Source organism: Podarcis gaigeae (assembly GCF_964106915.1).
Source record: "Podarcis gaigeae genome assembly, chromosome: 2".
In the NCBI taxonomy this organism is placed as follows: domain Eukaryota; kingdom Metazoa; phylum Chordata; class Lepidosauria; order Squamata; family Lacertidae; genus Podarcis; species Podarcis gaigeae.
The window spans coordinates 4,954,042-4,972,214 of NC_139679.1; the positions used below are offsets into that span (position 1 = coordinate 4,954,042).

General features: G+C 48.1%; 1 protein-coding gene across 8 annotated transcripts in view; it reads left to right on the forward strand.

The window, feature by feature from the left end:
- Positions 1–14,613: 14,613 nt before the first annotated feature.
- The window catches only part of ARHGEF25 (Rho guanine nucleotide exchange factor 25), a 73,131-nt gene continuing 69,571 nt past the window's right edge, over positions 14,614–18,173 (forward strand). For 2 of the 8 annotated variants that reach the window (XM_083729395.1, XM_083729388.1), the window contains exon 1: positions 15,613–15,783. Coding sequence is in view for 3 of the 8 variants with exons in the window: in XM_083729392.1 (XP_083585518.1) it covers positions 14,700–14,795 (96 nt within the window). In the remaining 5 variants the exon portion in view is untranslated. Of the gene's footprint in view, positions 15,462–15,612; positions 15,784–18,173 lie in introns of those variants that run through there. The other 6 variants (XM_083729397.1, XM_083729392.1, XM_083729387.1 and 3 more) reach the window with 6 other exon arrangements.

Here is an 18,173-nt window from a genome sequence, read left to right on the forward strand (position 1 = left end):
TTCTTTCTCAGTTTTCAAAACGTTCCTTGCTTGTTCAGCTGGAGACAATTCTTACTATTGGTGACCATGTGAGTGGCTGTATACAAGCCAGCTTTTAGATTTGTTTCCAAAATAAGAGAAGATCTCAACCACAGAATTGATGAAGGGAGGGATGTTGCAAGGAAATTTAATTTTTCAATATTTTTTAAAAAAACATTTCAAAATCAGGTATTTCTCACCTAAAATTTTCTTTTTCCTTCAGTATCGCAGCACCTTACATGTTATCAGCTCTTGCTGGGGGCGGGGGGGGAGGAAGTATCTTAACAGTGTGGTGTAGTGGTTAAGAGTGGTAGACTCGTAATTTGGGGAACCGGGTTTGCATCCCTGCTCCTCCCCATGCAGCTGCTGGGTGACCTTGGGCCAGTCACACTTCTTTGAAGTCTCTCAGCCCCACTCACCTCACAGAGTGTTTGTTGTGGGGGAGGAAGGGAAAAGAGAATGTTAGCTGCTTTGAGATTCCTTCAGGTAGTGATAAAGCGGGATATCAAATTCAAACTCCTCCTCCTCTTCTTCTTCACAACATAGCATTCCTATGAATGCTTAAAACAGAGACATCACACCTCCAGAAGTTGCTGGGCTCTTGACACCCATCATCTCTAACCATTCGACATGCTGGTTGGGCTGATGGCAGCTGGAGTCCATCTGGAGGGCCATAGGTTGCCCACCCCTGACTTAAAGCCTCATTGAAAAGAATTAAACATGACACCAGATCAAACTACATGTCTAATGCAAGGGAGGGAGCAGCAAGAAAAAAATGGAAGCAATTTTTAATAAAAGAATTGTTGGTGGATGAGGGGAGGCTTTGTGTGAATAGCTTATTGCCAGATGAGAACCTTCAAAAATCCTCCATATTCTAGAGTTGTAAAGCTGGTTGTAGGGCATTTTAAAAAACAGCAAAGCAAGACTTAAAAGACCTAGCTGTTTGGATATGAGGCACAATGTTGTTTCTTTTATTGCACATGGAATATATTTGGCACAATTTGGATCCCTGCAAGTATCTGCTTCTTGCCTTAAAAAACAGTAACTAAAAACTCTAACTCCTGGGAAAAGTTTCAGCATATTGTCTGCACTCCCCGCCCCTTACTGGCTTGTTGCTGAATGTGCACTCAGATGGCATGTGAAATTCCTATGTGGCCTACAAAGCTTTGTTGTGTTAAGTTTCTGTTAATTAACCACTGTTTCTAAACCACTGAGCCTCTTGGGCTTGCTGATCGGAAGGTTGGAATCTGCTCCATGGGGTGAGCTCCCTTTGCTCAGTCCCAGCTTCTGCCAACCTTCAAAAGCACACTGGTGCAATTAGATAGGTACCACTGTGGCGGGAAGCTAAATGGCATTCCTGTGCGCTCTGGCTTCTGTCACCGTGTTCCATTGCACCAGAAGCAGTTTAGTCATGCTGGCCACATGACCTGGAAAGCTGTCTGTGGACAAATGTCGGCTCCCTCAGCCTGAAAAGCGAGATGAACACTGCACCCCATAGTCGCCTTTGACTGGACTTAATCATCCAGGGGTCCTTTACCTTTTACCTTGCATGTTCCTCAGGTGCCAGGGTGACCTGTCCAATTCCACACAGCTCAGGGTAGCTGTGCCATGATCTCCCTAGCTTACTCCCAGGTAAGTGTGCACAGGATTGCAGCCTTGGCCTGTCACGCTGTATCAGGAGTGGAAAGCCTATCTTGGCCAAATGGGCCTTTAGTTTGGCAGGGGTGGGGGTACACAAACTAGCACATTTCACAAAGTGCCTGAACTCGCTTCAAATGGAGGTATTCAGGGCTGTTGACATCTGGGGTCAATAAAACTATGCAGAAACCTTAAACAGGAGGTGGAAGTTAAGTTAAAAATAGGAATAGGGAGTTGATCTAATTCAAACCACAGAATTCAGCAGCTTGCTAGTAGTAAAGTTGCAAGGGATTTTGGTATCTCCTTCATGAGAAAAAGATTTCAGTGATTCTCGAGATCCTTATTAATCCCATCTGGTCACTTTCTCAGCCTGATACTCCCTGCGTCTTTTGCTCTGCTCTTCCTTTTGCCTCCCTCAGCTACTGAGTCCTGCTCAGGACTAAGTTTTAAAACATAAGTGTATAGTTAACAGGATAAAACAGGACCTTGAGCTCTGTCTAGCTCAAACCCCTCAGCGAAGGAAGCCACTGCTGCAGCGACCATTTTTAATCTCAACCAGCAGCCTTGGAGCTTCAACTGAAAAGGATTTATTATTTCTTTTAAACTAGTGGCCCCGCTCAAGAGCTGCTGCCATTCCCCTCACATCCCCCTGGATCGGCTCCTTCCCACCCTCATGCAGCTAGTGAGCTTGATGTGTTTGAAATGAGAGAGATGTTCACGCATATGGGGGGGGAATTAAGAATTCAAAATTTGCCTCAGGAGGTTTCAGACCAGTTCTGTCTACTGAACTGCTTCCAGGAACGCCCAGCCAGATTTCCCAGGGAACCTCCTAAGCAGAGCAAGACAGAGTTCGTCCCAGCATTTGTCCATGTTATCTGGTAGCTGAATGTCTAGTCTATTTCTGATCATGGAGGCACCATTTTGGCAACTGTGTTTTATAACCCAGCTAAACCAAATGTCCCTGAATGTGTGGTCATCACCACATATTGAGGCAATAAATCCACTAAGTGAATTATATCTTGCATGACGAAATATTTCCTTTCCTTTCTCATTTCTTGGAATTGTTGCATAGTTTACCCTGCCTGAGCCTCTGCCGAAAGTACCCTGAGAAGTGCTGTTGCCAATGATCAATTTCCACATGCTCTCTGCCACTTCAGTATTAAATTAAACTTAGTTTGCAATTCTGTGCCTACTTGAGCATAAGCCACATTGAACTCAGTGGGGCCCATTCCATGTGACTACATTGGACTGGGATTCACATTCTTACTGGGAGAATGCAGTGATATTCAGACGCTTCCAGGGACTCCTGAGTTGCGGACACTATGGCCTCATTCACACCATACATTTAAAACACTATGATGCCACTTTAAACAGCCATGGCTTCCCCAAAGGATTCTGGGAGCTGTAGTTTGTTAGGGGTGTTGAGAATTGCCAGGAGCTACAGTTCCCAGAGTTCCCTGTGTCATGGAATTGATTGGTAATTCACCTTGGGAATTGTAGCTCTGAGGGGAATCAAAGTCTCCTATTAACAAATGACAGCTTCCAGAATTCTCTGGTGGAAGCCATGCCTGTTTAAAGTGGTATCATAGTGATATGCTGTCAATGTGGCCTATGTTGCTACTTCTGGGATTTGATGTAGAGGCTTTGGTCTTCCCCAAAATAAATAGGGCAAATGTGACCGTTTTAGAAAATCTGACATATGCTGGATTCCCTTGCCATTAATATTAATTGATGAATTGCTTCTCAAAGCAATTCACATGACAATAAATACTTATATAAAGCAATAACACGTTTAAAAGAATATGGGATAAAGCAGGACCTGGTAAGATGTTGCTTTATACCAGCCTTCACCAACTGGGTGTGCTCCAGATGTGGTTGGACTACAACTTGAACCAGCCCTAGCCATCACAGACAAACTGCTTAATTTCCAATCCTGCAAGTTTTTAAACCACAAATGCCCCAGTTCATTTTTTTTGTGCTGTTTTTGCTGCACTGTCTTGAAGGAGTGTCCCTCCAGACAGCAATATTGCAATAAGATTGGGAATGCATTGCATAACAAATAAAAATGAATGGTGTGTGTACAGTCCAGTATAAATTTAGCACTAATGCGTTATTATTTTGTCAGTTACATACACCTGCCAAGAAAAACTCCTAATCCTCCCCCAACCCCTGGCCATCTGGAGTGGCCCCTCATTTAGCCTCTGCAGCTAACATTTCCAGCTTTGCATTTTGCTCCTCTGAGGCCAACCAGAAGCAAAGTACGGTAAATTAAGCATTCCCCATTGATGTGCTGTGTTACTTTTCTATCGGCAGGTGGCACTATGAAGTCAAGCAATCCCCAGCCAAGGTGCATGACTTGCAGGGAGACAGGGGCCCAGTGGCAAAAGAGGGGTACTGGCTGCCACCCAGCTACCCTCTGGCTAAGTGTGGATGCAGACAGTGGCGTAGCATGGGGGGCCACCGGGGCGTTTGCCCTGGGTGCAAAATTGTTAGATGGTGCAAAATTTCAACACCCAGTATTGCCTCTACCGCTGTGCGCTTCTGTTGCTGGTCTCCGTTTAAAATGGCTTCTCCATGCAAACCAGGAAGTGACCTCTCCAGACAATGGAATGACTCTTCTTTTCTTATCTCTGCGGCTGCGATCTTCTGGGTGACTCAGTCGCTGTAAGGCAGTTGCCTACTCTGTCTCATTCCCTGCCTCCCACCCACCCCCTCTGTGTGGCCCTGGGTGCTGGCACTCCATGCTATGCCACTGGATGCAGCAACATGAAAGGGTGTGTGTGTCACAGCACGTCCCAAGGACTGAGAAACAGAAACACATGGTAAACATTAGAGCAAATCCTCTCTTTGCATGTGAGGCTTCGCTCCCAAAACTGTGGGAGCCTGGCTTTTGTACTCCCAAGGGCAGCAGCTGTCGCCAAAGGCAGGAACTCTTCAGTCATCTTCCTTGCCCCAGCCCTGAATCCTGATGCCTGCAGGCCTTGATCTGTGCAAGCGCTTTATGCCCCCCACTGCTCCCAGACCTCTCCCCCACGCTGCCACCTCTACAGTAGTGCCTTGCCATTGCCTTGCAAATTGTGTGCCTAGTTAGGCCAGCTATTTTTAACCTTCAGATGCATCTATTTTTATCCCCGCTCCCTTTGCGCCAGGGGCTCGTGGGCAGTGCTGATCCGGAGTGGCACTTTCGAAAGGCAGTTACAGGGTGCGCACACAAATGGGCACCCAGCCTGCTTTGTCGCTGCCTTTGGGGGGGGAGGCTCACGGGGGCTTCTCAGAAAAGAGGATCCTCCAGTTCCCTCCAGTCTCCACCCCACCCCACCCAGACTGCAGCGGGTTTGGTCTCAGCCGAGTCCCTCTCCTTTGGAGGGGGGCGTTGATCCCTGCGCTTTCCCCATATTTGGCAATTTCTCTTCTGGAGCACAACCCAGGTTGGCTCCAGAAGTCTGCAACAGTCCTCCTCAGCTATGTGTTCAGGTCAAGATCCTTCCAGGGACAGAGTTAGGCAAGGGACATGGGAAAGCAGTTAATAATATATGTTGCTTCCTCACTATGTAGGCATGTACTAATGCCGATTCCCCCGTCCACTCTGCTCCATTGCTAAAGACCTACAGCAGAGGAAGCGGGAATCTCATCATACTGGAAAAGATGCCATTGTCCTCCAGGGCTTTATAATCCGGTTGCTACCCTCCTGTGTTATGATGGCAGGACAGCAGATGTGTTTCTGAGCAACAGACAGCCTTGGAGCAATCCCTGGGGCAGGCAAAAAGACAGGCGTAGTTCTCACAGTGGGAATCTCCAGATAACTTCAGAGTATTTGCCCTTAAACCATAATTAACCTGGCCCTGCCCACAGAAATTCTCTATAATTGGAACTGTGCTGGGCAAATACAGAGGGATCAGTGAAAGACTCTGCTGTCTACTCTTGGGAAGTGCGGCTAAGGCCAGAGTGCTGGACTTGACAAGATCCTTGATTTCAGTGAAACATTCAGAAGCAGTTATAACACTGAACATTAAGTGCTGGGAACAAACAGAGGTCACCACTGTAATGTCCTGCATGGCACATCCCCAGCTGTGCTCTGGACAAGATGCACACCAAGGGCGAGTTGTTTGTTGAGTTGTTACCAGAACTGTAAACCAATTCTATGTTGGGGTTTTTTGGTTAAATCTGGAAGGTAATTCTAGTGTGTTGCGGAGCTTCATTTGATGTGTGCACACTCAGGCTGTGTACATTCAAAGCAGATCTAAAGAACATGACCTTTCCCCAAAGACCTTCCCCCATATTATCTCCCTTCGATAAAAATTAGATGGCCTGCGAGCGCCATGTCAGTGGGTCTCCTTCTAGGTCATGGATCCATGATGCTCTGATGTTGCAGGTGCCACAGAAAAAATGTTTATGCCCAAAGAAGAGTATAGGGAAACCCCTGAATGGAGAGCTTCACAAAAACAAAAAGCATGGCTGCTGTAACTTTTAAGATGGGCTTGGCTTCCTCACTGGTGGCAGCAGTCACAGCTATGTCATGTGTGCCAAGGCAATCTGAATGGGTGTTACCTCACTTTATACTGAAAATAACTACACAGGGTAGACTAGCCTGAGAGGGGGGTGTCTCTTGCTCAAGGCCACACAGTGAACCTCCTGGCCCAACAGTGATTTGAACTCAGCCTTCCCACACCCGAAAGGGAGACTTGGGGTGGGTGTCTTCACCTTCCCCATGTCCCTTTCTTTCTATACATGATCAGGCACAGAGCAGCTATTCCTGCCTCCTTTGGTGTGCTGGTGAGCTGAGATCCAGGGACATCAACAGAGAACTTGCAGGCACTGGAGACTTAGCAGACATGTCCTGAAACACCCCCCCCCTTTCTTCCAGGGAACACTTTGTATAGTCCGTAGCCTCTTAAGAAATCTGGATTTGGTCTCTCATCCCTCACACTTTTCTCCGGAAAGCCAGGGACAGGGCTGTGCCTTTTTGAAGAGCATCCAGCCAGCTGTCTGGGGAAGCACCTGCTCCTGCTACTGCCTGGCTTGCTGCACCTCACAGCTGCTTGCCTGGATAGTCTCACTTCCCAGATGGTCAGTCAAGAGCTGAATGAACCAAGGAGAAAGCAGGAGACAGACAGAGAAATGGACAGAACAAAGTTAGACACAAGCTGGACTGCCATACATTCCTGCCCTGGTTTCTTTCATGCTACCAGGTGACCTGCCTGGGAGCATTCAGATGTGCAAAGTGAAAGTGGGTCTCCCCACCCAGAGAATCCATTATCACCAAGCTGGAGGTGAGAGGCACAAAGCTCTCTTCAAATCTAAAGAGAGGAGAGGTGAGAGATAGCAGCAGCCTGAGAAGTTCCAAATGAGGAGACTTTCCCCCTACTTTGATGGGACAAATGTGGGTCCCATCTGAAGCAAAGCAATACACTGAGATGTCTGTTAGAATCATAAAATTGTAGAGTTGGGAGGGACCACAAGGGTCATCTAGTCCAACCCCCTGCAATGCAGGAATCTTCTGCCCAATGTGTGGCTGAAACCCAGGACCCTGAACCCACGCTGAAGGTGTGGGGTTTGCAGCAGAGAGAGCTGAAAAACTACAATTTGAAGCAAGTGGGCAGGATCCAATGGTTTTGGATTTTTATTGTGAAAATTGAAATAAACCTTCCATTCTAATCAAACCTAAATTTGCTTTCCTGCTCAAGAACATGGAAACAGAAACCATCTACACAGTAATAAACAAAAGGAAGGGGTTATTATCTGGGATTAGAAACAATATTGTATTTGGTTGCTTAAAAAAAAAAATTAAATTCTAAAAAATGTAAAAACCACATACACAGAAAAAAACAAAAACAAAAAAGAGAAAACTAACCTGGTTGATTCCCCTAATCCAAACCACACCCCAACCATCAGTTTGGAATATATGTGTGCATATATATAAAGGAGGATGGGAGATTGTAATCTATAGGATTCTGTGTTACAGGAGCAAAAAACTTGGCAGATTTGGCAACAACAGGGAATATGTTCAATATTCTGCAATATTTTAAAAGTACTCTTCTAGCAGCACAGTCAAATGCAGCTGCATTTGACATTTGACCCTTTTTGACATTTGACCTTTTTTGACATTCAGTAGAGTGTATTGGCTACAACCATATTCTTGGAAACTACCTGCTTATAAAACCATTGCACTCATCATATTGACGTAAATATTCCACAAGACTCCTCCTTTATTCCCCCCCCCCCAATACTTCACACTTTCTCTTTTCATATCTATTATTTTCTATTCCATTCACTTCGACCGTACCCCCCTACCCACAAGCTTCATGGCTTGTTTATGGGTATTGTGAATGAGAAGGGTAATTGTGGGCATTCCCTTGTGAGAGCAGAGAGCTCCAGGAGTGCATGCACAAATTTTGCCCCACTATTTAGTGTGAGCTTGAGTTGGGGAGGTAGCAGCCGAAATGTGAGTGCTGCTGCTATTTATAAATATATGCTTGTATATTTAATAGGTATGGCTGCTTGTCTGCTGCCCTTCTGCATTTTGGATCTGCTAGTTGTTATTAAGGTCCCCATATATCAGTTGTTTTTATATTGACGGTTTAAGAGGCTGTCTTACCTAATTATTCTGTGCTGCTTTAAAACATGGATTTTTGTTCTATTTTTTTGTCACTTTTTTATCATATTATGTTTTTCTAATGCTGTAAACCACTCTGATATTTATCTATTTAGAATATGGCAGCAGCGCCAGAGGCAACAAAGTTTCTGAATGTTGCTGGAAACCTCAGGAGGAGAGTGTGCTGCTGTGCTCAGGTTCTGCTTTGCAGGCTTTGTGCAGGCGTGCAGAGTTGGTCACTGTGAGGACAGAATGCTGGACTAGACAGGGCATTGGCCTGGTCTACCACAGCTCCTCTTATTGTCTTAATGGAAGTTTTCTTCCCACTGCAAAAGTCAGGATTCCTCCCACCCATTTTTTAAAAAAACATTTCACGCCAGAGCTAACTACATAACAAACATCATGTCTCGTGTGGCCTACAGCCCATTCAATTCCCTAATGGCTGCTGGGCAAATCTTGCCAAGGAAATGCATCCCACTAGCATTAGGCCTGCCAGAGGGAAAAGTCTAAAATAAGAAACATTTTGGAGCTGTTGGGCTGAAATATGGAGCACACTGATTAGGGTTCTTCCCCTCCCCATTCTGTGGGGACTGAATAAGGTATCTTAAGACTGTGACTTAATACAGACTCCATCTGTGGCTTGGACAACAGCCTCTTTTCCCTGATACCAGAGTGTTGGAGACCTCGAAAGCTTGCACACTGTTTGACAGTGTTTTGGCTGGCCTAATAAAGGTATCACACTAATGTGGATTTTGTATGGAGAGAAGTAAACCAATGAGCCTGGGGTTAAATGACCCACTAAGCCAAAACACAGCTTAGCAGGAGCACATCAACTACAATTGTCTCTCCAGGAGCCCAGACCTTCATGCCACGCCATGGCTTGGCCTTAAGATGATGTCTACCAGATCATGCTTTCTCCTTCTAGAGCAGAGCTTTCCAAACTTTTCATGTTGGTTAAACACCTTTTAGACATGCATCATTTTGCAACACAGTAATTCAGTTTTACTAGCTAACGGGAGGTTAAACTAACCCCTTTCTAGCCCCAGGAGCAGCGCAGGGATTGTTTGCGCGACGCACCTGCACACTGCAGCTGACACACTAATGTGTCACAGCACACAGTTGGAGAGCACAGGAGCTGAAGTAACTTTGTGGCTAAAAGGCTATGAGCAATGAATCAGAAAGTCCCTGGTTTGAATTCTCCCTTGGACATAAACTCACTTGCTGGCATTAAGCAAACCACCTTCCCAGGCTCATCTGCTCCAACCTGACTGGGTTGTTGTAAAGCTGACATGATGTGTCAAAGTTTGAACGTTAAGGGAGCCTACGACTTGTTGCAACAGCTCAACTGCTACCAGTGTGTTTCCTGGCGCAATCCAAAGTGCTGGTTAGGTTTTATAAAGTCCTTAGGTCCAAGCTATCATATCCCTCATATGAACCTGCCCAGGTTTTGAGACCTTCTCAGGAGGCCCTTCTCTCCGTCCCACCACCCTCACTGGCACCCTTGGTAGGAGAACAGGACAGGGCCTTCTCGGTGGCTGCTCCCAGATGTTGGAACTCCCTCCCTGGAGAAGCTGGACTGGCTCCCTCCTGTCCTTCCACTGGCCCTTGAAGACTTTCTTGTTCCAACAGGCTTGGGGGGACCAACTGCTTTTAATGAAAGGGCTGGTGCTTGTGGTAATTATTGGTTTAGCTTTAATAGATCATACACATTTACATAGATTTAATTCTATCAATGTCTTAACTGTTTTTGAATTGTCGTTTCCCCCTTATGTTTTTAGCTGTTCTTAATTGTTGTCCGTAAGCTCCTTTGAGTCTCTGTCAGGGAAAAAGGCGGGATATAGATAAATAAAATCATCATAATAACCACAACAAACCTGGCGACCCGGGACGCTGGCTCATGTTATGGATGTGTGCGACCTGTATATGTTCCACTGGTACTGTTGCGGCAAGTTTTCTCATCGCCTCGGCTCCAAAAGCCTGAGCCGCCCCGGGGTTTCACCGCCCCGTTTGGGGGCGGAACTTGAGAGGCCCGTCAGCTCCGTCCCGCCTGGAGACGCGCACCGACGGGCGGCGGAGCTGGCTGGCCGCGGCGCCGGGGGGGGGGGGACCGGGACGCGGGCGGGGCGCGCAGGGAGCCAAGCGGCGGGCAGCGCCTCCTGCCCGCGCAGGCCGCCGAGGGGCGCAAGGACGCGCGGCGCAAGGAGCCCGCCGAGAGCGCCAAGCCAAAGAAACTTCTCCGGGCATCCTCCTCGAAGGCTCTCGGCTCCTGTTTGAGCGGGCCAGAGTTCAGTTGGAGTTGGCGGGGGAGGCCTTTTGAACCTTTCCAGCTCAGCTCCAGGTAGACAGGTAATCAAGAAGCGAGGGCGCTCCAGAGCACGTGCAGACTGCATTCCGAGTAAGGCAGCTCCCGGCTTACTTGAAAGTAAGGGCCTTTCAGTCGGTAGGAAAAAAGAAATGAAGTACCTTAGAGGCAGAAGCTTTCCCCCCTCCCTCGAATGTCATGTGGTGGAATATTAGAGGGCGCTGAGCGTGGCCATAATACTCCCCTCCTTTGGGTCCCCCAGACAGAAGAGAGCTTCCTTGTGGAAATGTGATATTCCAACATATATGTGAACTCCATCTCCCTTTTGAGATATTATCCGCAGTTTTCACACCTGGAGGAGGGTGAAATAAATGTTCTTGCCTCAAGACATTTCTTATAATCCGGAGTTTCAGTTAAGTGGTCTTAGGAGGTCTCCTTGCACAGGAGAGTAGATTTATATTGTAGTCATCCCAGAACAGAAAGGACCAATTTGGATGGCTCTGAAAGAGGCTTAGACATAATTAAGAAGGAGAAGGATATCAATGGCTACTCAACTTTGCTCAACTATGTAGACCTGGACCTGGTATTTCAATATATTTAATGTATTGATAGATCACTTTAATTCAGGTTACCTATGCCTTAGCTGTTAGAGCGATCCTGTAAGGCTGAATGCAGCCCACTCCTGTCTTAGAAGGTGCTCTCAATCTCAGCTCTTTAGGGTGGCATATTCAGAATGAAGTTGCTGGGTGGTGGTACACCCTGCTTAGAAGGAAAATGAGATGGGGGAATTACCTGTGGAGAAGCAGGATATGCATTGGGGTGAAAAGACACCAGGGAGCTGTGCGTGTGATGCACATCCCATACCCTTTTCCTGCAGCTCAATCAGGCTCTTGCATAGAGGCAGCAATCTGGTCTCACCAATCCTCTGACTGAAATCTGACACTGTATAGATAGCTGTTCCTTCTGCAGGGCAAGCTATCTGCATTTGTAATTTCCCCACAGTTGGAACATGGCCACTGCTGAGCTGAAGCTGGTGCTGCCTTGCAGCTCTGGAGAATTTTAAAGGATCCCTTACTTAGGAAGCAGGAGCCTTGCAAAGGATGCTGTTGTAAAATGTCTCCTACTGCAGCACGCTTACCATAACTGAGATCCTGTATGTCGTCTAGTCACAAGCACGTCCACAACATCTCAAGGGCACCTGGCTGGAGAAAGCTGGGGTAGAACCCTGTACTGGATCAGAAAAGGTGGGGAATAGTGGTGTGTGGCCTTCTAAACCTTGTAGGACTGCAACTCCCAGATGCCCTGGCAATGGTCAGGGATGATGGGAATTGTAGTCTAGCAACTTCTGGAGGGCTGCAGGTTTACCAGCCTGACCTTAGGGTGAGGGCAGGACGTAAATAAGAATATGTGGTGGAGGGGTGCTGTTTTTGTGTTATTATGGTGTATATCAAATTGTAAACCACCCTCTAATCTTCAAAGGAAGGGTGGTATAGAAATAATAATAATAATAATAATAATAATAATAATAATAATCAATCAATCAAATTAATAACCCCTCCACATGCTGGTGGCTGCAAAGGCAAGCCTGATGGTTGTGGGCATCAGCCCTGCTGGACTTCTAATCCTGGGAAGTGACTGTTGTTGTCAGCATGTGCTGTTGTTACAGGGAGAAGAGCTGGTTACTGAAGGGGGGGATGGGGGCTCTTTAGTGCTAATTCCAAGGGGAGGTGGGCAGTCTTTGTGTATTTAGCACAAGAGGCAGGCTTGGGGGTTCAGAACTGGAACGGGAGCCTTAAGGCAGGACCCGAGCTATGCCGGGGTGGGGTCAGGACTTAGTGGCTGCGTGGCAAGGGGGTGGGAGAGGGTACTGCTGCTCCCATCCCTCCAGGCTCCCCCCTCTCACTCATGGCTCATGCTCTGCATTTTGGCTCCAGAAATGTGTTTTGTCTCTCTGGAAAGTGGGAATGAAAAACTACAGGAAATGAACATCCCGCAAGGGAGGGGGGAATGGCGGGGGAGCCCCATTACCGTATTTGCAGGGCTATAGTGGGCAACAGAGGAAGGAAGCAGTACCGTAATTGCATTGCAGATGCAAAGAGGCAGGGCAGTTGCAGAAGCTGCGCCTTAGAGAGTATAGAAAAGAGAACTTTGGGTGACTTTGCACAGCGGTGAGGGCGCCCTGGGGAGGTGGGGAGGTAGGGCAAACTCCCAAAATGAGAAAAGACCACAAGAGGCAATCATTGCCATTATTAAAACCCTTTAAAGGACATCAGCAAAGAAGGCATAGTGCCCCCCATATGATAATGCTAGGGAACAGGGTGGGGTGGGGATGTGGCATATAGGTCATACATTTAAAGCACGTGCCCCAGAAACAATGCTGGGAACTGTAGTTTGTGTAGGGTGCTGGGAATTGTAGCTCTGTGAAGGGGTAAACTGCAGCTCCCAGAATTCTTTGTGGGCAGTGGGACGTGTTTTAAATGTATGGTGTGTACACAGCCTAAATCTTCCTTCTCTCTGAATGTAACATTGAGCTGAAGTTCTATGCATACTTACTTGGACCAAGCCCCACTAGCCCCTGTTGGATTTACTCCTGAGTAAACATGCACATAGATTAAAAAGAGCAACAGGGAACAAAGTGACCTAATCTTGGCTGTTGCTATTCTGATGATGCAATAAATGCCCCCAGCCCATAGCTGGCCCTTTTGGGGGTCATGCATCCAAGAGGTGATGTAATATATAGCATAAGGTGGTATTCTGGATGCGGGTGGAGAAAACAGATGCTTCCCACCCCCTGAAGCACATCTCAGGCTGCTCAATAGTGCACCCACATGTTCTTTGCCAATCCCTTCTTGTTCTGTGCGGTGGCCACCCTGAAGCTGTCGGACTGGCCTGTTCTAGAAGAAAGGGAAGAGGAGGCTCTTGGTCTAGACTCCTGAAATCCAGTTTGGTTTGTGGGTAGTGGATCCTGCTTCGAAATTGCTCTTCCATTCATTCTGGCAGAGGGGGTTTAAATGGCTGTCTGGGGCCCAACTGCAGTGCTTTTTGGTGGAGGAAGTAATGGCGGACTACAATGGCTCGCTTTCCTTTCTGGGCTATACAACAGGGGAGAGGAACCTGTGGCCCAGCAGACATTGTGAGGCCCCTACTCCTAACAGCCTCAGCCAGTGATCAGGCATGATGGAGCTGTAGTCCAGCATCTTCTGGAGGGCCTCAAGTTCTCCAGGCTTGTTGTAAAAGAATGATTGCTCAGCTGCATGTGGCAACTAGCTACATGGCCACCTGTTCTCCTGGACACATGCCCCTTGTGTCCAACGACAGGACTGAGAAGCAGCAAGACAATGCTGAGTGCATGGGTCTCAGTGCAACCTGGGCTGAATCATTAAATGCCTGGTTTTACCACCTTCTTTTTCCTCCCACCTCTGCTACGACCCCCAATAAGCTTCATTAAATACAAACCCCCAAATTTGGGATCCCTTCCAAACCCTTTGTAGGGTTTTGTAGGGTGAGCCCTATGTTTTCTGGGGTTCCCAAACTGAGTAATTGATACTTCAAACCAGGGTTTTGCACCCAGAAAGCCATAATTCTCTGATTCACTTCAAACCTGTGCCAGTGTTTTGCACAAAACGATTACCAGACCCAGAAAAGGTTTGGAGGGGATCCAAAATTTCAGGGTTTATAGTTAACTAAGCTCCCTCTCTGTTTTATTTAAGCCAGTCCCTGTGTGAGAGTCCTGCAGTTTCCTAGGGCTAGCTGGTTTGCCCCTTCTGCTGGTTTTTTCCCATATATAGACTGAGCCTCCAGCCATGGCTGTGCACTCAGGCTTTGTCCATAGTGTCCTCTCTGCCCCTCCCTGTCCCTCATCCATTGCTATCTAGGAGGCTGGATCTTCCCAGTGTAAATAAGGATGATGTTAAAGAGATAAAGGGCTTAGAGTCCAGGCAGGGAGGGGTGCGGCTGGACAGCAGCAGATTGTAGCAGGGAAGTTATGGTAGCTGGAAGCGGGCTGGCTGGGAACTGGGCTTTACTTGGCTGTCCCAGCACCAGCACACAGGCAGGGTGCCCAGTCTCCTCCCAGTCTCCGTCTCCCTCCCATGCCTCTGGCTCTGAAGCCAAGGGCGGTGGGAGAAGGTGAGCGGGACCCGCTGCATCATGAAAACCCCACCACGGGCAGGGGGGCGCACGGACCAGATGCTGGGGGCAATGGGGGATATCCTGACATCGCTGGCGCTACCCAGCCAACAGTGGGTAAGGGGGAAAGAAGACTTGGCCAAGGCAGCGAGGCAAGGAAAGGGGCAGACCTGACTGCAGAGCGGAGGATGTTTGGGAGAGGCGGGAGAGGCAGGAGATGGATGCACCTCGAGGGTTGTTTGTGGGTCAGATCTGTTGTTGGTTGAGGTCTGCCCAGGAAGGAGTGCCGTGCTTGAGAGGCGGTTCTGCTGCCATGCTTTGACTGTGCATTTGAGGAAAGGTGGGGGGTGGCAGGGATGGAAACAGCCCCCCAGCAAAGCAGGCTGGTCCTGTCAGAAACCCTTTGCTCCTCACCAGGCCCAGCGTGGAAGAGAGGCTTGGTAGCTATACATTTACTGAAACTCGCCGGCCAGAAACTAATATGTTGCATCTGGTCTTTTGTACAGCACCTAGCACACAGACACCCCCAAAGGAACATTCTCTACTGATCCCTTGGCTGAGGCGTGTCAGGGTGCCTTGTGGTGCAGATAGACACTTCTGTTTGTTTGCTTGTTTTGAAAGTCTGCAGTTGGCCCCAGATCAAAGGTTTCCCAATCCTGCCTGCCTAGGTCCCTTTCTCAATCCTCCAGACACCTCCAGCCCTGAGGAGGAGGGAGAGCGAGAGCCTCTCTCTGCCTTCTGTTTTCCTTGCTTCTGACTAAGCTGAGATCCCTAGGCATTGGGGTGAGTTTTCCCATTCCCCCTCCCTTGTTATTTAATGATTCTTACTGGCCCCTGTGATGTGGCAATGTGCTCTCTGGGGATTTCTGTTCTGATCTTTCGCTCCAGGCTGGAGCTGTGCCTCCCCCACCCCCAGCGCTGATATCCTCAGTCTGGGATGGAAAAGTCAGCTTGTGGGGTGTGGGGTGGAGCAGCGCTGCAGGGTGGGGCAAGCACAGCTCGAGTGGAAAAGTAAAGCTTGGAAGGTTGGGCTTAAAAATATACATATTCCCTTTGGAAATCTCCAGTCTTTGCAGAACTAAATGGGCTGCATTGGACGAGGCTGGTAAGTTACTGGGAGGGCTTTTCACAGCAGAAGACAGTGTTCTGTGGCCTCTGTGGGTTTTGTGCAGTACCGTGGGGGGTTTGTAGGGTTTTTCTGAATCAGCGGTGGATGGCGCTTGTTGGGCTGGAAGGTTGGGAGCCCAGCAGTTAAGTGGGGCCAGAGCCAATGACAAGCAGTGCCAACCCATTCTTGTTTTGACCCCTTTGTCCTCCCTGCAAGGGAGTTCTGCAAGGGCAATGCAGAGACTAAGGAGAAGGAAGATGTCAGGAAAGGGCCCTCCTGGTTGCAAGGAGGGAGGCAGGCAGGTGGCGGCTTAGCGGAGGGCAGACTGAGGTTGTTGGGGCACTGCCCCCTTTGCCCTGAGGGACCGGCCTCCCCTGTTCTGAACTGTCTATAGTGGGGGTTTGGGCGTTATACTGGCTAGAGAGCCCTTTAGAAGTTGGGGGTGGGGGTTTGGTGTCACTGGGATCCTCCAGTTTCTTGGTAGATCACACTTCATGGGCATCTTGACCCATTTTTATTAATGGGGCTTTTTAAAGGGGGAAAACCCCATGCCTGTCATTGAGACATTGTTTCTTCATTGACTAAAATGTATTCTCAGTTTCAAATTGATTCTCTTTCACTTTCTGATTCACATTAATGACAGTAGCCCATGGCGTGCAGATGTCGAGCAAGAGATCACATCTATGTAATACTTTGGAAGCACCATTATACCACTCTAGCCATCCTGGAGAATCCTGGAGATTGTAGTTTGTTAGAGAGTGAGAGGTCAACGCCCTTTGAAACAAAACAATGCCCCCTGTGGTTCTCAGGACTCCCCATTACTGTTGAAGTGATATAATCGTGATTTCAGTGCATGGCGTGGATGTGACCAGGGAGAGAGAGGAAGAAAGAAAGTACAGTAAATTCCGAAAGACAAATGTGCTTTCCAGTTGGCCAAGGTGATAGCTCTGCCTTCTCATTAGCGATGCAGTTTGAATAGGTAAGAAACTGCTGGTCCAGGGGTCTTCTCCAGGTACTGAGAGGGACCTCTCCTGTTCTTACATTCTCCACATACTGCAATGTTCAGGGGAAGGAGCAGCAATTGCAGATTATGTCTGGCCAGTAAGCCAAGCCAACAGCTGAGGACACCTGCCCAAAGGCCCTTTCTGTATCAACACATGGGGGAGAACATCCTTGAAGTCCACTGAGTTACTGAAGGCTACCCCCCTTAGTGGACTGCATCTTGCATGGTAGCACTTTACTAGCTCACAGAAATCTTTCCTAGCCTATTTGCACAGCCACGTCTTGCTTGCTGTCGCAGATGAACACACACTGGCCCATCCCCAGAGTTTATCACCATGGAATATGTAATCTGTAGCATTTTGCTGGCCAGAAAGAGAAAAGAAGTCAACTTTCTCCTCCAGGTAGTCACCTATAGGAGGACTTTTACTCACTGCGGATAACCAGATTGTGGGGAGGGGCTATTTGCAAGCCTGATGTGATGAAGCAGGTGGGTGTCTTCTAGCATCTGAGTTTTGCTGGAAGGCATAGTGACCCTTCAGCATGGAACATGGGGTGGAGCACATGCTTCTCTAAGGGCACGGTTGCTTTATGTAGGCTTACTCACATGCCAGAACCCTGATGCCTCTCCAGCATCTTCCGCCTGAGGTGCTCACATCCACTCTGCCTAATGGTAGGGCTATATGGAGTAGGGTGGCAAGAGACAAAGGAGCTTCTGTAACTTTTAACAGGTGCGCAGGCATACTAACTTGTTATGCCACAGTGCTGAGGGAAACTGTATCTCCTGGGATACCTTTTCTCCACACCTCTAAAAGATAGATGAGTCCTGTCTTCCTTCGGATCTGGTCATTCTAATCTGGAGGTGTTGGAAGGAGATGTCAAATCCCAAGAAAGGGGCCACAACAGTGAAAGGGGTACCATAGAGCCAAGTGGTTAGCAACAGACTGCAGGACAGGCAGAATAAACTATTCCTCTCCCCCCTGCCCACCATGCACATTTAATGTATTGGAACTCTCTGCCACAAGGTGTGGTGGCTGCTGGCTTAGATTGTCATGAATTCATAGGTGATGCAACTGTTGATGGATGTTAGCTGCAGCTCAGGGATGTGGCCTTTCCGTTGTCTTGGACTACAATTCCCAGCATCCCTGACCACTGGCCACACTGGCTGGAACCGATGGGAGTTGGAGTCCAACAAGTTGGAGCCATTCCTCTCATGTTTGGACCGCTTTCACTTGAGGTTTCCACACATATTTGAGGCGAGTTACGTGGTTGCCAGGCAGGGCCTTCTTAATGATGGCACCTCAGTTGTGAAATGAACACACTAGAGAGGTCCACTGGTGCTTACTTTGCTGTCCTTTTGGCACCAGGCAAAGACCTTTCCATTCTTC